Below are 25,003 nucleotides of genomic sequence, written 5' to 3'. Positions count from 1 at the left end.
AAACCGAAATAGGGCAAATTAAGAAAAGACTCGATCAAATGTTGAAAAAAGCAAACATTTTTGCGAAACAAACATACTATGATAGTGGACCAAAATCACAGAAATTATTAGCATTGCTGCTGAAAAAACAAAGTACAAAAGCAAGGGTACTCAAAATAAAGGTCAGGAATGCAGAATTTGTAATTAAAAGTACAGAAATTGCAAATGCATTTCTTAAAAACTATCAACAACTGTATACTCCAGAGCCTCAAGATATAAATCCTGGAAGAATTCAGAAATTCATAGAAAACATAGAATTAGCTGGAGTAACAGAAGATCAAAACACACAACTGATACAACCAATAACAGAGAAGGAAATACAATAACAAGAAAAACTAAAAATGAGAAATGGGCAGGTAGTGATGGATTTACAAATGAATTTCATGAGGAATTTCAACAAGAACTGATACAACTGCTATGTACAGTACTCAGCTGGGCTCTAAATAAAATAAATATGCTGCCACCTGGAATTCTGCAATCACCACTGTAATTCAAAAAGTAGGCAAAGATCCAACAGATTCCTCTGCATACTGACCAATCTCGTTACTGAATGCTGACCAAAAACTGTTCACATCAATTTTAGCAAATAGATTTTAAAAAAAGTCATGCCCTATGTTATAAACCTGACCAGATTTTGTACCTAATAGACATCTGAGTGACAACATAAGAAGAACAATAAATATAATGGCATACTCGCAAATGACAAAACAACAACTACTTATGTTGACATTAGATGCTAAAAAGGTTTTCTACAGGGTGCTGTGGCCTTTTATTTTTGAAGTATTCAGAAAATTCAAATTTGATGAAACATTTATTAGTTGGCTGCAGATGATGTACAAAACACAGAAGGCAGTAATCAGAGTAAATGGTACTCTGTTGAGATCTAAACTAAACTGAGATCTAAACTGTAAATAAAAATCGGGGGCAATGACTAACTGAAATATAAATTCAAATGTGAACAAAATAAAATAAAATATCTAGGAGTTATGATTCCCAAAGATTTTTTAAAAATTACTAGAATATAACTTTGGACATTCAGAAAATAATAGGGGTGTAATGGTATTTGTATTATGCACACAGTCATACGGCGAATACGTCTGGGAGAGTTTAAAAAAAATTCTGTGCAATGTCACAAAGCACGACATGCACATCGTCTTTTTAAATTTTCCACTGAGCAAACGTGCAGTCAAATGGCAGCCCCAGTATGTGATATTGCAAACTCTTGTGCATGCAAAACAGCTCTTTTCATTTCAAAGTTGTCATCAATCCACTGAGCAGACTCAACATACTCACCAACAATTTGTGGATATGCGTGGCCACGACTTTGTGCAAAGCAGGGAGGGAAACGAGAGAAAAGTAGCGCCGTCTTAGAAGGCTGTAGTGGGGTTCAATATGTTCTATCAACTGCCAAAATCCTCGGTCCTCCACTATGGAATATGGTTGGTCGTCAACACTAATCATTTCCATTACCTTGTTCGTTATTGACCAACAGGAGATGTTGTTTTTTTTATTATTATTATTCTGCAGTCAATTGGTGTCTGTTCAAAATAAATGAAAAAAAGCTTGTCTTTTACATGGTTTTTTTTCCCCATTGTACCAAAGCGTGACACCCATACCGAGTTACGTACCAAACCGGGACTTGTGTGTACTGTTACATCCCCATAAAATAACCTTAAACAGGATTTAGACAGATCGTTAATGATACCATTAACTATAACAAGATTAGAAACTATTAAAATGAACATTTTGCCAAGATTCATATTTTTATTCCAAAACATACCAATACTTATTTCTCCAAAACATTTCAACAAATGGGACAAGCTACCAAACAATTGTACTTGGGGAGGGAGGAAAGCCTGTATTAAACTTAAGACGCTTAAATAAATAACTATCTGGAGGATTAGCACTAAAATGTTACGTCTGTTTTTTTCCTCCTCTGTGTGTTTACTCTTCCTACTTCAAATGACTTTTTGAGGCACATTAAGCAGGTGCTGCTGTAAATGTTGACATATAATATAGAGATGTAAATGTTTTTTTTTCTCTTTTCTTTTCCTTTCAAGAAAAAAAAATAGATGTAGCAGGACTGAAAGGTTTAAATGTTGGTTCGGCCAAACTAGCAGCGATATACAACAAGCAGAAATCATATTAAATATGATGTATGCTTTTAGTTTTGTAAATTATGCATTATCCCAGAGTACCAATACGTTGAAAAAGTGTGCACTTTATGTATTGCCATTTCATGGTAACATAACTCTGACAAACATAGAAGCGTATGTTCTGTGTGAAGGCTATGAAGCTCAGGCAAGATGTATTCATTTATCTACACTGCTGTCACACTCAGGGGCCACAGAGTTGGACTCAAATGTAGCCAGGGAAAGGAGACAAAATGATTTCAGTGATTCATAAAAGCAAAGCTTATTGGCAGACAGGCAGCCAGAAGAGAAGATGGTCACGTAATCATGAAAATAACTGATGCAAGGCAGCAGAGGTGCAGGAGGCTGGGTAGCAGAGTTGCATGTCTCAATTCAGGGGCTGCATCCTTCGTAGGCAGCATTTGAAGGCCAATTATGTTATCACGCCACGTGAAGGCTGTCCCAATTCGAAGGCTCCTCCAAATGCAGCCTTCTTTTACCTCTTTTTGGGGGATGCACCGCTACTATCCTTTGCGGCCTCCCATATCCCAGGATTCTTTGCGCAACCAAAAAAGAAGAAAGGAAAATGGCAACATGGCGTGGCATAGATCGTCACTTTCGCGGGCCTGGACAGTAAAAGTCGTGACGTAAGGGGCGGGAACATCTGGTGACCCAACCAGGAAATGCACCGAAGGCTAGACTGTCCCATTTAACAACAGTTGACGCGGCCCTTGAAGGTCTCTCCGAGGGACTCACCTGCAAAGACTGCAAAGGCCAGCTCCTTCGAAGGACGCAGACCATGAATTGAGACACAGGAGATACAAACAATTTGTCACAAGGGTAAGCAAAGTTATACAGGAGCAAAAAGTCACAAATGAAAACAGCAGCATTGCCATATACACGACAACAAAGAGTGGAAGCAATCTGGCAGCAAGTGGAGACAAGACCAGAGTATTCAAGATGGCGTCAATGATTAGGGGAGCTGCAGGTGGAGGCCAAGGAGGCTCAGTCTCAATGAAATACTGATGTCTATATATGACCAACATAAGAAAACGAGACCATCAGCAAGAAGACTGGCTATTTGTGATTAGATCTTTGAGGAGTCTAACAACCTGAGGAATGAAGCTGCTCTGTAGTCTGGTGGTACGTCCTCAGGGGCTACTAATAATGGATGTGAGGAAGCAGATGTGTGTTTTCCTTAAAAAGCAGATAGTGTGAGTTTGTAGGTGACATTTATAGATGTCAAAGCAAACAGTTCAAGGTTTGTCAATGTCATAACAATTTTCTTTTTTTAACATAAGAATAAACGTCGTCCTGTTTTTCTTAACATTTTTATTTTCATCTGATGATGTTTTTACTCTACACACAACAGTCTTTCTGCACAACAACTTTGGAGTTATAACATGTTTTAAAAACATCATTTCCAGAGAGGCTTGTCCCTGTACACAGCATGAATCATCATCCCACCATCGACCTCTTCCTCCCTCTCAAACGAACTTCATCAAGCTTTTTAATGACTGCTGGTGACTTCTTGGATGACACTGCGTAGCACTTCAGCAGCTTTTCAAACAGCGCCTCTGTATCGGGGTGGGTACTGAGGAATGCCTTCTCCAGCACATACAAGTCCACCCCCTTATCTTCAGGCAGTGCGGAGATGTAACTCAAGCCGAAGTCAATGAGGACCAGGTCGTACTCCCCGTTCTCTGTGATGTGTCTCAGTAGCATATTGGAGGTGGTCAGGTCTCCATGGACAACATCCTCATCATGCATTTTTGCCAGGATCCGGCCCACCCTCTCAGCCAGCTGCTCCAGCTCTGAATCCTTACTGGCATCAGACTGCTGAATGGAAGCAATGTGGTCACGGACAGTAACGGAGCTGATGATTTCCTCCAGGAAGATACAGTGGGAGGTGTAGTCTACAAAATACACCACAGGGGTAGATATGCCTGAGGAGACGAGGAAATGAAGGTGAGACTGAATCCACTGCATGTTAGGCACCAAAGACCTAAAAGTAGCTCATTAAAGCTTTAAGTGTTATTCAACAGTTAATATGACACTGTCCTTCATCCTGTCGACAGACCTCACGAAACCTCTCTAAAAGATTTGTGCCCCCTGACTGACTCTCAGTCTGAAGATTAGTGGTTCCTAATGAAGACATACATATTTAAAATATATGTTCAAAAGACATGAGTGAAACAGGAGGAAACAGTGCCAGTGTTTGGATCCTGGGACTGGTTCCAGATATGTCATTGTACATCATTTATATTTGGGTTTCATTCAGAAGTTAGACCAAAACGAGACATTTTGAATATGTCTCCTTGCCATGTTTAGCGGGGGCTACATTAAGCTACGTGGCTGTCAGCCTGAGGAGAGGCAGCAGAGCAGAGTGTCTGCGGCTGCTACACTTGCCTGCTCTCCGGCAGCGCAGTAACGAGCGGACCTCCTGCACCGTCCTGCGGTGTGTCAGTTTCTCGTCCAGCACCGGGTGTCGATAGCGTTTCGGGAATCTTTCTTTCACAATAGTCGGTTTTCCTAAAAAGTCTGCCCGGTAAACCCGGGCTTCTGCTCCTTGTTTCAATAATTTCGCTCTTCTGAGGAGGTCTGGTGCCGCCATGCTCTTCTCCTGAGCCATGTTTACTTCCGTCGTCCTCTACTGTTGGCTGTCCTGCGGCTTCTTCCTCTTCTTTGGGTTTTACCGGCAGCCTGCACCCTACATGTTGCACTACTGCCACCCTCTGGCGTAATCCAACTCCTACAATGTTCCATGTCTCAGATTTTTCTCATGAGTCCTGCTCTCGTTAGGAAGCTGACCAAGCATCTCCTACCTGGTCTTCTTCTACCACACTCCAGTATGTTCTTTACACCTTCTCCATTTAACCCTCATCTTTTAATTTCCTTCCACCGTATCCTTCCTCTTGACTATATATATCCTGTTACTGACAAGAACACATTGTACAGTTTCTGGTAGCTGACAGTAATCACCAAAACCAGTTGGATGCTTCCCTATAATGTGAAGTGTATTATTCAGATTTCTGTGTCCTATTCTTCATCTGGTCATAAGTTTCCTCTTTTCTACCTCCTCCCACACATCTCACAACACCAACTCTGCTTTAAATGGAATATGTATGTCTTATCTCCTGATCTCTGGCTGCTGCCAGTCTTTATAGTTTTCTTATTTTTGACTAATATGAGCATTTTTGTTTCCTTTTTCCACTGCGTGTTTGTCTAATTTGTCTGCTCTTTCATTACCTGTAATTGACAGATGATTATGACCTCAGCACTTGTCTCCTTATTCTTGTATGACATCATTTCTTTATTTTTCAGAAGTAAACCCGAGACTGTGTAGAGCAAAGACTATATCACTACAAACTAGAACCTTTTCAGATTTGTTCTTTCCAACAACAACAAATTAGTATACACCTGTGTTATTTGATGTCCATCTGCATATCTCACTTCTGTTTTTGGATCCTTTGCCTCACTCACCAGATCTGCACTTTTATTTATTTCCTATTTGAAGTATTTTCATATCTACCACCAAATTTTATTGGACTCACAAGTCTCATGCTGGTGCATCATCTATCCATCCAAAACTTCATTTTTGTGTTCTTTACCTTACCCAACTGGCATGTAACATTTTTATAGTTGGTTATAGTTTGGTTTCCTTCTTTATTCTATCAACAATACTGCTTTGACATAGTTTTGACATCCCCTGTAGGAAGTTGGCTGATCATCCCCACAGTTACAGCATTTAACAGGTTCCTTACACTCTTTGCCATCATGATCCTTGCATCGTCTACATCTTTATTTTCCTCTACACACAGCTGCCACATGGCCATGTCTCTGGCACTCAAAGCATCTCACAGGAGGTCTTTCATACTCCCTAAATGGGTAACTAATGTATCCCAACATGATTCTCTTAGGAACCACATCATCTATAAAGGTAAGAAGGAGAGGTGTGGTCCCTCTTCCATTCTCACCCCCTCCCATGAGCTTTGCAGCTACAACATTGCCCCCCTTTAGACAAGATGACAACTCTTGCTCGGGCGCTTCCAATGACACATTATACACAACTCCTTTAACCTTTGACCTTATCCATGGCTTGAACACGTCCACTCCCTTATCCATCACATTTTTTATCTCGAGCACCTTGTCTTGTTGTTTGCAGACTTGCATATGATAGAAATCATCCCATTTTGCAGAATAGAGGCATGCATTACATCACCTATCTCTTTTTTTAATTCATTTGTGGTGTCAATTCATTTGTCAGGAAATGGTCCGAAGGGTAGACCATCCCATTTCACAATGGTTGATGTGGCCTTGCAGGTCTCTTCGAGCGGCAAAGGCTGGTTACTTTTCAAAATAAAACACTCTGCACTGACAACAGCACACAAATCTCAAAAAAGAGACAAACACAAGCTGCTAATCCTTCAGTCAGAAACACTTCCTGTTGTTGTATTTACGACAAATACCTATAACCTGTAACAGACTCAAAACGCAGCTGGTGGGGGTTACTGTACGGCGGATGGCGGAGCAAAACCACATCGAAGCCGTAACACAGTGAACACGTGTCTGGTGGAATCTCGGGGTTAACTATTAATTTCCCTTTGAATGATCACATTGACGTGACTGTACCTATATCGTCTTAATGTTTTTCTTCCTCTTTCTTCCTCTGAATATTGTGAGGAAGCAACAAACTAGAGACGTCAAGGCCCTCCTGTGCCAGTAGCCTCTGAACATCTATCTACCATGGCTTGTAAAGAATTTGCATCCTTCTTCACTTCCAAATTTCTGATAATTAGACAGGCAGTCAGTGCCACTGTACCAAGTACAGGAGGTGTGTTGACACAATCTGATCAAATCAATGACAAAAACCTGCAAGACATTATAAAGCATTTGAAATCTTACTCTTGCTGCCACGATATTTTATCAGCAGGGTTCTTCAAATAAGTTTCAGACTGCATGACTCCAGATCTGCTACAGATTTTCAACATGTCTCTTTTCTCAGGTGTCTTCCCCCAAGCCATGAAGACTGCAGTCATTAAACCACTCCTGAAGAATAAAAATCACATAAGTATTGAATAATTATAGCCCCATATCTAACCTTATGATTTTGAGTAAAAGCTGTTTTTCAACAGCTGAACAATTTCTTAATAATAAATGACTGCTTTGATGTTTTCCAACCAGGATTTCGACCACAGCACAGCACTGAGACTGCTCTCGTCAAGGTCCTCAATGACATTCATTAAAACACTGTGGAAAAATTTCAGTCTTAGTATTACTGTTCTGCGTTTCAAACAGTAGACCAAAATATACCACTGGAACAACAGGAAAACTGGGTTTGACTCTCTGGTACAGCACTAAATTGATTTAAATCTAAATGAGAGACTACTCTTTAATATCTAAATGAGAGACTACTTTGTTTCTATTGGTAATTACACATCTGAGCGGCTGAAAATGACAAGCGGAGTACCCCAGGGCTCCATTCTATTCTATTCAACATTTACATGCTTCCTCTAGCTCAGATAATGAAAAACAACAAGATATGTTACCATAATTATGCAGATGACACACAAATTTATACAACAATATAACAAAGGGGACTAAACCTTATTTTCATTTTTGGGTCAAACCCATTTTCAATGGGAGTGCTACAGGCACTTTTACGATAGCATTAAAATCGCTATTTTTAAAACACTAAGAAGGCTCGAAAACTGAAACTTGAACTGTGTTTGAAGATCTTGTCACATTCATTGAGCATTAAATCAAAGTACTTTCAGACTCACTCTTTGGGAAGAGCCAGGACATGCCACTTGGTTCAGCTGTATTAAAAGATATTAACAAGTACATCTCCACCAAAGTTCAGCAGAGTCAGAAGTAACAGCTTTGCTTCTACCGTTACAGTCACTGACACTACTAAGAATAGCAGAAGTTCATGCTCTATTCCAAAAAGGCATGATTCTATCTAGAACTCTATTCAAATGTGAGTACTGCTCTCAGGGTCACTTTTTGTAAGAATGCCGCAGTTGAAAGAGGAGAAACATCAAGGCAAAATATTGTTTCTAAGGGGAAAGGGATATGTGTTGGCTGTCTGTTCTTGGAGAGTATGGACAAATCTGCACAGCTTCAGGATGGACATTACAGCCTGAAAATGCCTGTTAGGAACGACCAGCTCACTCTTCCCAACAACCTGTGTATGGTCAAGCAAAGATTGCTTGGTTTAAAAAGGAAGTTCTGGAAAGATGAACTGTTTCACAAGGCATACAACAGCTTCATCACCAATGTCATCCAGAAAGGCTATGCCGAAGAAGTGCCCCAGCAACAGCTGGACTGTGGAAATGGAAAGGTTGGGTATATTCCTGACCATAGTGTACGTCATCGAAGGAGGGGCACTTTTCGCATGGTGTTCAGCTGTGGGTGTTCGACTGAGCAGCCAACTTTCACAATGCAAGGCAAGGCAAGTTCTCCTCCTCTGGACCACCACCTTATCGTGCTGGAGGGGTTTGAGTACCTGAATGATCCTAGGAGCTATGTTGTCTTGGACTTAATGCCCCTGGTAGGGTCTCCCAAGGCAAACAGGTCCTAGGTGACAGGTCAGACTAAGAGCAGTTCCACTGCCCCAGATGACGAGTATAAAAACAAGGATGTTCACTTCACACGGAATGGCGTTACCGGGGCCCCACCCTGGAGCCAGGCCTGGGGTTGGGGCTCGCAGGCGAGCGCCTGGTGGCTGGGTCTTAGCCCTTGGGACCAGTAGGGTTCAGAAGGGGCCGGTGCCATGTGATTTGGGTGGCGGTCGTGGGCCCCGACAACCCAATCCCTGGACGGTGACTCTGGCCATGGGGACATGGAATGTCACTTCGCTGGGGGGGAAAGAGCCTGAGCTAGTGCGGGAGGTTGAGTGGTACTGGCAAGAGATAGTCAGGCTCACCTCCACGCACAGCCTGGGCTCTGGAACCCAACTCCTTGAGAGAGGCTGGACTCTCTTCCACTCTGGAGTTGCCCACTGTGAGAGGCGGCGAGCTGGTGTGGGCTTGCTTATAGCTCCCCAGCTCAGCCGCCATGTGTTGGAGTTTTCCCCAGTGAACGAGTGGGTCGTTTCCCTGCGCCTTTGGGCCGGGGATAGGTCTCTCACTGTTGTTTCAGCTTACAGGCCGAACAGCAGTGCAGAGTACCCGACCTTCTTGGAGGCCCTGGGAGGGGTACTGGAGAGTGCTCCAACTGGGGACTCTGTCGTTCTGCTGGGGGACTTCAATGCTCATGTAGGCAGCGACAGTGTTACCTGGAGGGGTGTGATTGGGAGGAACGGCCTCCCCGATCTGAATCCGAGTGGTGTTTTGTTACTGGACTTGCACCATGTTCAAGCATAAGGGTGTCCATCAGTGCATGTGGCACCAGGACACCCTAGGCCGGAGGTCAATGATCGACTTTGTGGTCGTGTCAGGCTGGACAGACTTGGCAGACCCAAACGTTTTGTGAGGGTCTGTTGGAAATGTCTGGCGGAGGTCTTCAACTCCCACCTCTGGGAGAGCTTTGACCAGATCCCTAGGGAGACTGGGAACATTGAGTCAACACATTGAGTGTTGTGGGGCTGTCTTGGCTGACACGTCTCTGCAGCACCGCGTGGCAGTCAGGGACAGTGCCTCTGGACTGGCAGACCGGGGTGGTGGTCCCTCTATTCAAAAAGGGGGACCGGTGGGTGTGTTCCAACTATCGGGGATCACACTCCTCAGCCTCCCTGGGAAAGTCTACTCCGGGGTACTGGAGAGGCACACTTGACCAGCTCTATACCCTCCACAGGGTGCTCGAGGGTTCATGGGAGTTTGCCCAACCAGTCCACATGTGTTTTGTGGACTTGGAGAAGGCATTCGACTGTGTCCCTCGCGGCATTCTGTGGGAGGTGCTCTGGGAGTACGGGGTCAGAGGCCCTCTGCTAAGGGCTCTATGGTCCCTGTACGACCGGAGCAGGAGCCTGGTTCGCATTGCCGGCAGTAAGTCAGACCTGTTCACGGTGCATGTTGAACTCCAGCAGGGCTGCCCTTTGTCACCGGTTCTGTTCATTATTTTTATGGACAGAATTTCTAGGTGCAGTCAGGGACCGGAGGGGGTCTGGTTCGGGAGCCGCTGGATTTCATCTCTGCTTTTTGCGGACAATGTTGTCTTGTTGGCTCCGTGGAGCTGGGACCTCCAGCATGTTCTGGGGCAGTTTGCAGCCGAGTGTGAAGCAGCTGGGATGAAAATCAGCACCTCCAAGTCTGAGGCCATGGTTCTCAACCGGAAAAAGATGGCTTGCTCCCTCCGTGTTGGGGGAGAGTTCTTGGCTCCAGTGGAGGAGTTCAAGTATCTTGGGGTCTTGTTCATGAGTGAGGGAAGGATGGAGCGTGAGATTGACAGGCGGATCGGTGCAGCGGCCGCAGTAATGCGGTCGTTGTATCGGTCTGTCATGGTGAAGAGAGAGCTGAGCTGAAAGGCTCTCGATTTACCGGTCAATCTACGTTCCTACCCTCACCTATGGTCATCAACTTTGGGACATGACCGAAAGAATAAGATTCTGGATACAAGAATACAAGCGTCCAAAATGAGTTTCCTCCACAGGGTGGTGGGGCGCTCCCTTAGAGATAGGTTGAGGAGCTCTGTCACCTGGAGGAGCTCGAAGTAGAGCCGCTGCTCCTCCACATCGAGGAGCCAGCTGAGGTGGCTCGGGCATCTTTATCGGATGCCCCCTGGACGCCTTCTTTGGGAGGTGTTCCTGGCATGCCCCACTGGGAGGAGACCCCGAGGAAGACCCAGGACACCCTGGGGTGACTATGTCACTCGGCTGGCCTGGTAACACCTTGGGATCCTCCTGGAGGAGCTAGGGGAAGTGTGCGGGGTGAGGGAAGTCTGATTGTCCCTGCTCAGGCAGCTGCCCCCATGACCCGGCCCATGATAAGTGTAAAAAAATGGATGGATGGATGGATGGGTGGCAAGGCAAGTTTATTTGTATAGCACAATTCAGACACAAGGCAACTCAAAGTGACAGGATCATACAAAAAACATTAAAAGACATTAAAAATTGCACATAAAAACGTTTATAACAAGTAACAATACATCAAGAAACAAAACATTAAAACAACTAGAAAAATCATATATCAGTTAAAAGATACAAGACTAGAAAATAAAAGTCACAGTGCAGTTAAAAGCTTTAAAATTGCTTGAAGTGAAACTCAAAATGCAACCTAAGTTTGACCTTACCCGAGTCAAACTTTCATGTAAAAGCATAATGATGACGGCGCCGACTGTCTTGTTAAGCTAAACGGAACACTGTTTCATGACTGAAAAGTTGTGAAGAAGATGCACTTGATAAGAACAAAAGCTGAGATGATCACAATGAATGTTTCGGGACCAAAGACTGTGCAGGATATCCTGAATGATCTATCCCCTACTGAAGGTGAGCCTGTGTTTTCCTCGGTTGCCTCCGATGCCTCAAACAAGGGAAATAGAAAAATGTTTTCAGTGTGCGTGAGATATTTTTCTGTGTCTGATGGAGTGCGGTGCAAGTTACTTGACTTTTATGAAGGTAGTGATGAAACTACAAATGGTATTCATCCCCTCTATTTTTGTTTAAATGTTTCGTTTTCCAACTTTAGATAGTTTGAGTGAATAAGAATGTGAAGCATTTATTCCCCATCACAGTTTGTGTACACAGAGGATGCACGTTCTGAGTCTCTGCTATTCCTCTGCAAAACTGCTATCACAATAACAACAAATGCCTTAAAACATTACACAGTATATTCACACAGAACTTGCATTGCTGCTGCAGGCCACCTTTTGTCCCATATTTCGTAGTGACAATGTTGGCAACCCTACTTGTACGTCACACAGCATTATTAGTTCTACTGAAAATGCAATTTTATTTTAGGGTATATGGTGAGAGATGCTTCACCATGACACAGGTGTGCATGAATGGGTCCTTGACAGATGTCAACACCTCTGGATGTATCAAGTCGCCAGAAAGACTAATAGTTCCTGGTTCTGCAGCATATTACTCACCCCACAGATTATGCTCAGCAGATGTTAGCCTGAAGGATGTTGAGGAGTTTTTGACCTTTTGGTAAGACTAAACACCGTTATCTTGTCTACTAAAGCATGTGGCAATTTTTAATATTTACAATAAGTGAATGTGGACATAGAAGCATTATGATGCCCCTATAAGACTTGGGGTTTGCAACAGGCGACTTTTAACGCACGGAAAGAACACACACTTTTGATGCCCAATGATGGTGAACGTAAACTCTCATGCTATAAACAACTGCACCAGAACATGGAAATGTCGATGCACAACCCCAATGCAATAAAACAATTAATAAATCATCAGAGCGGGCCACTTCAGTTGTTAAGAATCTTGCACGGTTTTGAAATAATCACAGTTTTAGTTTTAAGGATTTTTAGCCCGTCTTCTGAATTTATAATGGGTGTGTATTGCGTCAGCTAGAGTGCGTGACATCATCACTAGAGTGGAGAGCAGCTGGAGAAAAAATTCTCTTCAGCTTGATTTGGATCCCAAATCTTTTAATCCACACAAATCCACATAGCTAGCTAGCTAGCTAGCTAGCTATCTACTGAACCCCACATTGCTCATCAGTGAGGGCCCTGCGATGAGCTGGCGACTTGTCCAGGGAGCACCCTGCCCTCGCCCTGAGACAAGGCTGGGATTGGCTCCAGCAGCAACACCCCGCAACCCCATGGAAAGGGATAAGTGGTTATGGACAATGACACGACATGACAAATATTATATTATTCTTTATAATATTATAATTTATAATATACACACACACTGAAGATGACACGGAGTACAATATATACATATATAAACATACACACACACAAACCTACACACACATATACATATACATACATACATACATATGGCATACACACACATACTGAAGATAACACAAAGATACATAAATAATAAACAATATACACCCAGTGATAATTAAACACCCTCCTCATTTCTGTACCATGTAAAAATCATCTCCTTAAATACTGTTTAGAGCTATTTTCTAATACAGTGTTCAGTATGTTCCATATACCTTTAATTTTATTCTTGTTATTATCTAATAGTTTGTTATAGTATTCTTTCTTAGCTATTCTTATAATATTAGTTAACTTGTTCTCAAACGTTTTATATTCATTTTCTGCCTCCTTGGTTCTCTGTCTCATACATTCTCTGTATAGTGTATTTTTCTTTTGCAGGCATTCTGCAAACCCTTTGTGATCCAAGGATAATCAGCATATTTTAGTTTCCTATTAATTTTTTCTACAGGACAGTTTTTACCATATAGTATTTTAAATATTTTTAAGAAATCATCATATGCACTATTTATATTATTGCTGTTTGAGTTTGTTTAACATCAGGACTGTAGTCGCTATTTTCCATCTCTGATGATCTACGCATTACCTGAGTCAGAGGACTGCATGGCCCCAGAACCAATCTCTTTAATTTTCCGAGGAAGTTTTCATATGGAAATGCTGATATAAGATCTAAATTTCCATGGATTTTGATATCTTCACTGAGATGTACCAGACCATGAATATTATAGACCCAAAACTCTTCACCATAAAACTGGACAAAATGTTCAAAAAATGAAACCAAACGAGCATTAGCAAGGACATTCATCTCCAAACAATACTTTAGACTTACCAGAATGTACACACCTACAGACAAAAGCATGAAGTTATCATAGATCTGAGGCTTTAGCACACCCCTTAGCACAACTGGACCAGAAGAACTGTTGGAATTCTGTGGCTTTCCACCTACATCGTTCAGCCAGTGTCCGTGGCCTTTGAGCAAACTCACTGGGGATGTAACTTCTCAGTGAAAGAAGTTTATCTTAAACCATGGAAGCAAGACTAGATGAAATACGACAGTGCAGGGGGCCAGTGGTGCTGATCCACAAACCTAACAGGCACTTCATTACACCCAGACAAACTTGATGCATATAAACATATGAGAAGCAAGCAACCATATCAATGCCTACATTTGCAAGAGGTGAGTGATGGACGTGGTGTTCTTCATCCTCTGCTTGTCTAAAAGTGTCATCAGTTTTGCGCCTCGCATTGACAATGGAAATGTCATTCGATTCAACAGCCTTTTGGTGGCACTTGTCGCAACCATGGTATGCATTGTGTGACTTCACACCTCTTATAAAGGCTCTGGCTGGGGAATCACACACAACAGACACAACATTAACAAAGAAGGTTTTCTGCTTGTACGGAAACCCACTTTTCAATGTTTTCAACTCCTGTACCAAATCATGAAGATACTCAGCCAATGAATTTGGCACCACAAAACAGTCCAATCAACTGCAACTTCAACTGCAGTTTAAAGGCATGTCTGTCTGGCACAGTAGACTACACTTTACCTAGAATTTTCTCAATGGAATTCAAAATTCCACAATAATGGAACATGCCACCTGCTACACTGTTAATTGTATGCTTGCTTGTTTTCAGCGACGTTTGTCCATCTTTGGGCAGGGAGGGACGGTAGATTTTAGGATGTTCAGAACTGATAGAGCTGTCAGAGAAATGCCAAATGAAACTGCCCAGTCTGCCAGTGAGCTCTGCAGATCACAACCATTCTGAGACTGATCTCCAAGACCAGGCAAATCCTCATCAGAAACTAAAACCTCTGCATGCACTTCTAGATCCGCAATGTGAAGACCCTGATCATTTTCTTCATCACTGATTTGCATATCAGATTCCTCTGAATCATCAACACAGACACTCTACTCAGAATTGGCATCCCCCACCCCCTCTATATTCTGCTCATTTTCAGTCAATTCACTGACGCTTTTTAATGCCTTTCTACTGGCATTGTACCTATCAGTGTACATCCAAGCTTTTTCCATAATTTGATTGTGCTTCAACCTGAAACAGACAAAGAATAGTCCAAATCACTGAGTTATCTAATGTAAGGCAAGGCAAAGCAATGTTATTTGTATAGGCCATTTTTACAAACAGTTTGTCTCAAAGGGCAGTAATAACATGACACATTTTTTCTCAGTCAAAACATTATTTTTTTTATTTCTACACCTACATGGGCATCTTCTCTACTTTAATGTGGCTAGTCTGCTTTTTTCCTCTCCGTACATGGCTGTGCAGACCTCAAATGATTAAAAACTACATAGTACTGTGTAAACACAACTTGCTTGAAAATTATTTATATAAATACTTCATTGAAACAGAGGCAATGCAACACACTACAGCAACATTATGAAAGTTTTCACATTGAAATAAATCAGTGTTAATCTAAGATCATGCACAGGGTTCGTACACATTTTTCAAGGTCAAATTCACGCCCATGACAGCAAGACAGTGCAGTCCATCCTTTCCTGAGCTGCATTTTAGGCTAACACTAATTGTTAGCTATAGCTAGACGTTAGCGTTCGTACGTAATAGCTAAACGTTAGCACCCTTGATAACATTCAGGCCAGACTCTAGAGAGAAATTGTCTTTGTATGCCAACTGCCAACGCACTGTCTCAAAAACACCTTATCGGAAACATAAATTGATGTATTTCACTCATCACGTCTCTGTTGGATGCCACACTGGAGTGCATGGGCAGCAGTCAATGGCAGAATTTTTTTAATTTTTAATTTTTATTTTATCAATTCTGGAATGTTGAACAACGACTCACTCAAAAATATCTAAAACTTCATATTGAGGGTGGGATGAGTTCAGCCTCACTTTATGTGGCCCTAGGGTTCTAATTTGATATATGGGCCGAATACTAGACTGAACCCATGTCTTGTCTGCCAGAGCCAAGACAGTGCCACCTTTGCCACACCTGGGCCATGTTCGGTTCATATGCCTTATGCCAGTGCCAGCTGTGCCAGCTTCATGCCAAATCTGGCCCAAATGTCACTGCTATGTCGTCTAACCAGTTCACTAAACTTTAGCATTAGCATGGAGCATAGTTCACCATAAACAACCAGACATTATATTATGCTAGCCAACAAGCTAATATCGATGTCATGGTTTGTAAAAATGCTGGCCCTAACCCCGAGCCACAGCCGCCTGACTGCCCACTGGTTACTTCTATGTTGAAGCATCCCTAAATTTCTGCATGCATATATTTATCTAAAATACCAATTCCTTAAATTGACTCATTCTGTGTATAAGAATGATGTTTAGTTTTAAAACTGTTTTAAGACAGTATCCATTTGGTATGTGAGTGATGCAGAGCAACATATAATACTAATTTATTGTGGTGGATGTGAATGAGACCTGCCTCTGTGCGTGTTTTGACCCTAATTGAGTCATTTTACAACACAGGGTTGTGTACTGAAGTTACATATGATGTTGCAGCCCCTTAGAACACACAAATGTTTAAATAAGAATAAAATAAACTAAAACAATAATGAATGTTGGCATGAAATGCATTAAGTATACCATTAATGGTCTTTATATAAAACATAGTTTAGTCAGATTTAAGAGAACTGATTGTGGTTTCTTTGACCATGTTCTTATATTTATTTGGAAAAACTACCTGTTACGACCACTTATTTACTTGGTTATCATCAAGGAGGAACAGGGGGGATATACTGAGGGAGAATTTTTACTATTACTATGACTGTTAGTGTGACTGCTAATAGTAGTAGTACTGCTGTTGCACTCTAACTTTTAATGTAGTCCTGTTACTCTGAAACTGCTCAAAAGATACACATGCTACTTACCCAGATAATGGTCAGAACAACAGTGACACCTTATCGGGTGTCCAGTCTAAAAGGCACACGAGGTGGCGGGCCGCTCTCCGGTCAGCCTGCTGTGGCGGGCCGGTCCCCGGTCAGCCTGCTGTGGCGGGCCGGTCACCGGTCAGCCTGCTGTGGCGGGCCGGTCCCCGGTCAGCCTGCTGTGGCGGGCCGGTCACCGGTCAGCCTGCTGTGGCGGGCCGCTCTCCGGTCAGCCTGCTGTGGCGGGCCGCTCTCCGGTCAGCCTGCTGTGGCGGGCCGGTCCCCGGTCAGCCTGCTGTGGCGGGCCGGTCACCGGTCAGCCTGCTGTGGCGGGCCGCTCTCCGGTCAGCCTGCTGTGGCGGGTCTCTGTGGGACTTCTCTTCCTGGGAGAGTTGGATACTTGTCGACCTCTGGCGTCAACTCGTCAACAAGTTTCTCCTCCTGCAATCCGACACTGCTGCCACGTAGCTTCAACTTCCTGAAGAGCCACAACGTTCCCAGGAGCATCTCAGTGTGATACTCTGCTGCTGACGGTAAGTCCTTTTCTGTCCTCGGAGGACTCAAAGCCGAAGATATACAAGTTCACAGTGGATTAAAAGTGTCTCCAGAGCTCATTATAAGGTAAGAGACAGAGCGAGGGAGCATACCGACCGTCCCATTTAACAACGGCGGACATTTGTGGACGGACAGACGGACTGGGGCGATGAATAACGGGTCTGTGGTCAACAGCAGCTGAGTTACAGCTGCAGACTGGAAAGACATGGCTACCAGTCAGGCAAAGAGTCGAGGAAAACAAATAGCGAGATGGAATGTAACTAAATGTATCTGCTAAAGCACTGTGCCATTTTCAGTTTTGCCATTTTGAGGATTTCCATTGTATGCCATTTGATACTGAACCATACTAACAGTTCTGAGGGCATATGCTTTTTTTTGTCGTATATCATTTTTCTGACAACAATTATTCGATATTGTGTCTATTAAGCATCATCATTCATTCATTCAAATGATAACGCACTGCTGTATTAAAGCAGCCAGCTGTATATAATCCTGCTAAATTTGTATTACATCAGTAATAATAAAATGTCCATGTTAAGTGTGACATATATACTAAAAACAAAAGGATGAAGAATCCAAGAGAGCAAAAACTAAAGAAACCACTACAGACGAGGAAGACACGAGCAAACAGCAGCACAGGTAACACACAGGAGCAAAACAGGACAGAGGAACACACATGAAAACGAAGACACATTGATAAAAGAGCAGGATGAATAAAGTGGGCTACTTATATAAAACACAGTTGTGCAGTCGTAAAGAAAAGATAAGGACAGGAAGTGTAACACAAAACAGGACACGTGAGGAAAGTCTCTCTACAGGAATGAGGAAATAACCAAACTGTAACCCTAAACCATGACATCGACATCCCAAAGATATTCAGCACTGTGAAGAAAGAGAAAACACACCCACTGAAGACAGTTTTTTCTTAGAAGATGACTAAACTGATTAATCACTTATCAAAATAGTTTGGACAACTAAACATTCAAAAACAGAACACATCTGGTTCCATTTGTTTGCAGTGTTTTATATCACTATAAACTGAATTTCTTTGAGCTTAGTTGCAAGCAATTTGATGGCATCACCGTGGGCTCAGGGAACTTACGTATGTGTTTCACTTTTTTCTGACATTTTATGAATTCATTTATAAATCAGGAAAATAACCAACAGATGAATCTATAATGAAAACAATCATTAGTTGGAGCCTTCTCACCAAAGGAATGTGACTGTAATGTCATTCTTTAATGTGCGTCACGCTTCACTGTAATCACTGTCGATTTAAATAACAAAGTCCCCCCCAGTCAAAAATAGCTTTTTCTTCTTGTTCCCACATTTAAATGTTTGAGTGTAATTTGAGTGCTCAAGTGTACATTTTTTTTCTGTGCTCATTCAAAATCAGTGCTTTCAAACTGAGAATGGACTTTCCAGTGAAGCAGGAGACATTGTGTGTCCAGCAGTTAATGTTTATACATCATGGAATTCTTAAAGATGGGTTAAGATTCTGTGTAACCATATCAGACACAACTTTTAGGATTTTTATGTATGCCTACATACATGTGCGTGGCAGGGATCTTGAACAACACCACACATCATTACTCATATTTATTTGTTTTCATGACAGTGAGTCAATCCAGTGATCAGTGGTGACAACATCTGGATCCCAGACTGTGACCTTACACAAGTGAGATCATAAATATAATAATAACAATAATGAAAATAATAATAATAATAATAATAATAATAATAATATGCAGGATAGAAAATACACTGATGGCAGTAGATTCTTCCTGTTGGTGTCTCAGAGGCACACATTTAGTTCCCCACTGTCATCATGAGGAGATGGGATATTTGGTTTGGTAAGACTAAACAAGCTAACTGATTGCTAAACAGCATGTATTGTTGAGCCCATCTCGAGTGGACTCCCTAATGAAATCATGGCAATCAACAGGATGGTTGTCAGGGTGACGGGGCTGCAGCAGGCTCTTGTGGGCTCCCTTGTCTTTTCCATGAGCTGGACACAAACCTGTCAGTGGGTGCCGGAGCAAGATAACACGACAGGAACTGGAGATTATTTTACGGTCTGCTTCTATTTCACAGAGGGGGTCCTCAGAGAATGAATCCAGACTCCAAAACCTGACTGAAATGTGCATGTAACAGGACAAATCAATGGGTAAGTTATTTGTAATTGAGTGATTTTACTTTGTAAACCAGTCATTTAAAGAACATTACCCTGCAAAGTGCTTATTTGGAATTTTATCTTAAGTAACAGTGTGAGCTGTTTAAAGTCAGTGCAGACACCCACAATTCAGTGTTACAGCTGCTGATAGTGTTGTATTTTTAGTAAATACATTGTGAGTAAATTGTGAGCTATTCAAATCAACCATTTGCGAAAAGAGGATTTAAATATAGCAGGTTTTACAGATGGACTGTGGTGAAGTCAGTGAACCACCCTGCTAAGCTTCATTTTTCCACACATGACTAAAGACAGGCTCATCTTTTATCAGCACTGAGATTCTGCAGCTTTCATTTGGATTTATTGTCTGACCATTTGCATTTCAGTCAACAGATACTGAACATGAAAGACTCCCAGGTTACTGTGATGAGCTGCAGAGCTGTTGCAGTGATTAATATGTATTTATAAACTAATTACAATGCGATAGACACTGTAAACTAAGACTGTATACACTTTATTTATTTGTAAAGGATGATCAACAATATTGAAATGCTGACATTTTTGTGCATTGTAATTCAAACATCTATACCTGAGTAAAGAGTTGATTTCCTGTGTGTACCCCACATAGTGTCTCAATTAAAGGCTCTTCCTTTAGAATTGCAATAGGACCTCATGCTGGCTACATCTGTCGTTCTGATCTCATCAGTCAGATATGGAAAACTGAAATCCTCATCAGTCTGATCTGTGAGAGAGTTGGTTACATTCAGACAATAGCCTGGAGAAAACCTGGCTACAGCACAGTGGTAGCATACCCAACTGTTTACATCTCCAACCACCATCATCAGATTCTTTTCTACGAAATTACAGAAATACTTATGATCATTGTAACTACAACTTTTCTCTGTTTAAAACATTTTAATCATTTTTAATGTCAATGTGTGAAAATGCAGTAAAATCAGTAAAAAGAAATTTCCATTCCCATTCTTACTCTGGTTGCCTCTATCAGCCTGTGGCTAGCATTGTAGGTGGCTGATAAGTGATGTCTTAAGCCACCTCCTCTGTTCAAAGACTGTTTGTATTGGCTCTTTCACTCCTCTTTCAAACCATCTGTCTTCTGTTAACAAGCTGTATTAACAAGTACACATTTTCAACTGAGACCATGATGATTGAAGATAAAAAAGATTGACTTTGTATTTGTTTCTTTGAGTAAGTATTTATGAAGCTACAGATGTATTTGACATCTAGTGGCCAGTGATACTGCATCATCAGCCAGCTCTGTCAAGGCTGTAGTCCAGATATCGTCTCACCGCAGCATATTGAACCAAAGCTTCTGATTAAAACCCCATGCAGTTACCAAGAAAAACTCAAATTCTCCATAAAGATTATGTCAGTGTTTAAATGTATGTCTTTTGTGAGACTGCTTTTCTCAAAGGTAAACAATCTGAATGCTTCACTTCCTAGGTAGCTCCACCCTCCTGTTGGCCAGTGTGGTGTCCAGTCTGGGCGGCCTGATCTTTGGTTATGAGCTGGGCATCATCTCAGGTGCTTTGCTGCAGCTCAAGTCAGAGTTCAGACTCTCGTGTATCCAGCAGGAGGCGCTGGTCAGCTCTTTGTTGATAGGAGCACTGCTAGCATCCATCGTGGGTGGCTGTCTGATCGACCATCAGGGCCGCAGGAACTCCATCCTCCTCAGCAACGTCCTGATCCTGTCCGGCAGCCTGGTCCTGCTCACCAGCTCTTTCTCTGCATTGGTGCTGGGCAGAATTATAGTGGGCTTTGCCATGTGTATATCCTCCATGTCCTGCTGCATCTTTGTGTCCGAGATGGTTACCCCCAACCGCAGGGGCTTCCTTGTATCACTGTATGAGGCTGGGATCACGGTGGGCATTCTCGCAGCTTATGCTATGAACTACATCCTGTCTGATTGTAAAAGAGGGTGGATGTGGATGTTCGGATTAGCTGTGGTACCAACTTTGATTCAGTTCGTCACTATCTGGTTTCTTCCATCTAACTCTAAGGACTCTTGCTCTCAAACTGAAAGAGACCTCATGAGCACCAGCGAAAGCCAAGAAGCAGACTCTAAAGTTAGTCCCAGTGTAGAAAACAATAAAGTTCATTACAACACCATGTACCTTTTCCAGCGTAAAGACAACATGAGGACTCGGACTGTGATTGGCCTCGGTCTGGTGTTCTTTCAGCAGTTTACAGGCCAGCCAAATGTTCTCTTCTACGCCTCCACCATCTTCCACTCACTGGGGTTTCACAGCGATGCCTCAGCAGTACTGGCGTCGGTGGGCCTGGGACTTATCAAAGTGATTGCGACTCTGACCTCCATGGTGTTCTGTGACAGGCTGGGCAGGAGGCCTCTGCTCATCAGTGGATGTTCTGTCATGGCGCTGTGTCTGATAACCATCGGACTCCTCAGTGGACACTCTGTGATGAATGCTAAGAGGCCTTGTGATTCTGAGGACTTTACTGTTAACACAACAGATCTACCTCATTTACGTGGTGGTTATAGTTCCATTTTTGACTCGCATTTTGATGAGAGCCAAGGACTCCTCAATAGCAGCACACAAGGTATAAATATGGTACCTGATGAAGTCAGACAGAACGCTCTGGACACTCTGACATCTTCTCCCAGCCTCCATGGCACAGTTGTGAAGTGGACCATCCTTGTGTGTATGATGGCCGTTGTCAGTGCATACTCCTTTGGATTTGGACCAAGTTTGTATATTTTTACATTATTTTAGATATCACAATTTGTATGCTTAATTGTTCATTCAAGTCGGCAGTAATAAGTATTAAAATTAAGGATCGACTGATACCGATTATTATTCATCCAGAGACCGACTATCGATATTTTCGATCTGATATACATTTGCAGTAAAAATATAAATGTTGGTGTTAGTATTTTGAATAACCAGTGATGGAATGAAACTAAGTTTAATTTATTCAAGTACTGCTCCTAAGTATAATTTGGGGGTAATTTGCTGAAATGTATCAATTTTCTGCTACTTTATAATTTGAGTCCAATACATTTTTAATGCTTCCGCGCTGGTGATAGCTGTGGCCTGGGGCAGTATGTTTTCAGGTTGTCCGTATGTCTGTCTCACTCTTTCTGCAAATCTGAAGCCAATGTCCACTTGGACTCAAGGATCAGCTGATCAGATTTGAGTAGTCAAAGGTCACTATGACTTCACAAAACATAGTTTAGGTCATTACTGATAATAACCTGAATTGATGACTATGACAAAAAAAATCCACAAATGTTAAATAGGATAAAACTGATGAAGCGACAACATTTTATATCCAAAAAGTCAACTTCACCATCATATCATATATCCCTCAAAAAAAGAAAGAATTCTGCCCATTATTCAGTGCCACAGCTCAGGGACTTGACTGGTGCACAGAGGCATTCAACTACATTGCAGTCATTTTAGTTATTTTGTTGTAGTTACTTCACGTACTAGTTACTTTGCTGATTCATATTAATCAGACTAGGTGCCATCTGATAGATCAGTGTGTCAGACAACAGAGAGAGGATGCTGCATCAGAGCCAATGTAGCACATTTTAACTGAATTAATTTATCAACATTGGACACACAAAAGACTGAAACCCATGATGGCAATGCTGAAGACTGGCCCCAATAGTCTGCCAGAACAATAATCACTACATTTCTAATTAAAATACAACCATCTATCAGAGTAAATGATAAGCATTTTGGAACTGATAGCATGCAAAGATGCCACATGTAGCTTTACTGTCTTATAAAATAACATCCAACACTAGAAGATGTGGAGGAGTAGTAGAGCTGAGAAATGAAAGGGGTTTTTTGTCTTCCATCAGTGACCTGGCTTCTCCTGAGTGAAATATTCCCTGCTGCTGTCAGAGGAAGAGCATTCGCCTTCACCAACTGCTTCAACTGGGCTGCTAACCTGCTGGTTACGTTCACTTTCTTGAATGTTATTGGTGAGTTCCCTGTCTCACACCTGTCTCACAGAGGACATTTTGACTGGTCACACTGGAAAGTGTTACTTGTGAACACCAAAGTGGTTTATTACATCTGTGCTTCACTGATTAACAACAACTTGTTCTTGTGTGTTTACGAAATCTGTCTGATTAACAACTTAAAAAGGGTTAGGGTTATCACCTTTTAAGTAGATATAGATACATGTTAGCAAACAGTGCCTTATTACACATCCAGCTGACAGAGCCGACCACTCCGTTATTAAATGTTGATCTCCACCAACTTCTTAAAAAAACATTTGTCTCTCTAGATCACAAATGCTCCACTAAGGCCAGTGAAGAGTTTACTCCATTTGCACTTTCATGTGGAGGGTCTGCCACATTGAGAGTCATTCCAATCATTTTGCCCGTGGGAGTGGGTTATTATTTAAATGCACCACCTATTTTATGTCTGTGATCCATGAAACACCACATAATAAGTTTGCTGAAGACAATTGTGAAGCTACTTTACCTCACAGATATTTGATAGGCTATTTTAATATACTGGAATGAACACTGACCTGATCAGATTAATGAAGAATTAAGAAAAACATTTTTAGTTCACTTATTTGTCTGGATATTTGACATTCATTCAGAGTTTGGGGGCCTATACACCTACACAGATATATGACTGACTAAGCATCTGTCAGGCATTCTGAGTGATCTTTAAAAAAAAAAAAAGTCCAGACTTGAGGCCATAAAATTACTTTTAATAGTCTGGATCAGTTATGAATTATTCCAGACTCCTCAAAACATGGTTACATTGCCGTGGACGTTTCACCTGACTTGTTACAGGTGAAAGAGGCTGAACTGTCTGTATTAACAATCAACAGATGCGATTGGTCTGTCAGGCATGTTTCTCTTGTACGGGATGAGCGCTATGGCAGCTGGAATCTTCTTCTACTTCATGCTCCCAGAGACCAAAGGGAAGACTCTAGAAGAGATAGACAAGGAGCTGCGTCTGAACAGGTAGGATCTCTAACTGCTTGATAAAATACACATTGTGTCAGATGACGCATGCTGAAGCACTCATGCACTTGTCCCTGGGTTTGTCTTACAGGTTTTACCACAGTGAGCAGTGCTGTGATATGAGCTGGAGAAACACATCCCCACAGTACCAGAGAGTATACTGTCAAATGAGCACCTCAGGGTGACTTAACTCATACTGGCTTACTGACAGGCACTGAACACACCACACATAGAAGAATTTGCTGTGACCAGAGTACACTTAATTATGTCACACCTGACATTGGAATACATAATGTGTGGCGTCTTTATGAAACATGTTAATAAAGTATGTTTTCTGTGGGATCATGTGTAGTGTAGGCTTGCAGTCATGTGTCAAATCTTCTGTGAGTTTGAGCATCATCTAGCAAAACACAAAGAT

The 25,003-nt window shown here is 42.1% G+C and overlaps 2 protein-coding genes across 4 annotated transcripts; one reads left to right on the top strand and one right to left on the bottom strand.

The window, feature by feature from the left end:
• Positions 1-3,483: 3,483 nt before the first annotated feature.
• tp53rk (TP53 regulating kinase) lies at positions 3,484-4,851 on the bottom strand. Its single transcript, XM_037099611.1, has 2 exons — positions 4,581-4,851; positions 3,484-4,117 (listed from the first exon to the last, which is right to left on the bottom strand). Exons 1-2 carry the CDS (start codon positions 4,801-4,803, stop codon positions 3,630-3,632), a joined length of 711 nt encoding a protein of 236 aa, XP_036955506.1. The 5' UTR covers positions 4,804-4,851; the 3' UTR covers positions 3,484-3,629.
• A 12,355-nt stretch (positions 4,852-17,206) lies between these two features.
• slc2a10 (solute carrier family 2 member 10) lies at positions 17,207-24,934 on the top strand. Of its 3 annotated transcripts, XM_037100582.1 has the most exons (7): positions 17,370-17,506; positions 19,059-19,118; positions 19,535-19,607; positions 21,072-22,334; positions 23,458-23,580; positions 24,450-24,585; positions 24,677-24,934. In XM_037100582.1, the coding sequence occupies exons 3-7, from the start codon at positions 19,604-19,606 to the stop codon at positions 24,768-24,770; spliced, it is 1,620 nt and encodes a 539-aa protein (XP_036956477.1). In that variant the 5' UTR covers positions 17,370-17,506; positions 19,059-19,118; positions 19,535-19,603; the 3' UTR covers positions 24,771-24,934. The 3 variants fall into 3 exon arrangements, with proteins under 3 accessions (XP_036956475.1, XP_036956476.1, XP_036956477.1); XM_037100580.1 differs by lacking the exon at positions 19,059-19,118 and having other exon boundaries at positions 17,207-17,418; XM_037100581.1 differs by lacking the exon at positions 19,059-19,118 and having other exon boundaries at positions 17,368-17,506.
• The last annotated feature ends 69 nt before the right edge of the window (positions 24,935-25,003 follow it).

Source organism: Acanthopagrus latus, chromosome 6, assembly GCF_904848185.1.
Source record: "Acanthopagrus latus isolate v.2019 chromosome 6, fAcaLat1.1, whole genome shotgun sequence".
Classification (NCBI taxonomy): domain Eukaryota; kingdom Metazoa; phylum Chordata; class Actinopteri; order Spariformes; family Sparidae; genus Acanthopagrus; species Acanthopagrus latus.
Note: the sequence above shows the minus strand (reverse complement) of the source record. Positions and strands in the feature narration are given on the sequence as shown.

What these genes read in the sequence shown, in the direction of transcription:
- tp53rk (XM_037099611.1), bottom strand. Translation starts at nt 4,803, where the DNA reads ATGGCTCAGGAGAAGAGCATGGCGGCACCAGACCTCCTCAGAAGAGCG. An exon ending in ACTGCGCTGCCGGAGAGCAG is followed by an intron (nt 4,118 to 4,580) that starts GCAAGTGTAGCA and finishes TCGTCTCCTCAG; the next exon opens with GCATATCTACCCCTGTGGTG.
- slc2a10 (XM_037100580.1), top strand. An exon ending in CACTTTCTTGAATGTTATTG is followed by an intron (nt 23,581 to 24,449) that starts GTGAGTTCCCTG and finishes AACAATCAACAG; the next exon opens with ATGCGATTGGTCTGTCAGGC. An exon ending in AAGGAGCTGCGTCTGAACAG is followed by an intron (nt 24,586 to 24,676) that starts GTAGGATCTCTA and finishes TTTGTCTTACAG; the next exon opens with GTTTTACCACAGTGAGCAGT.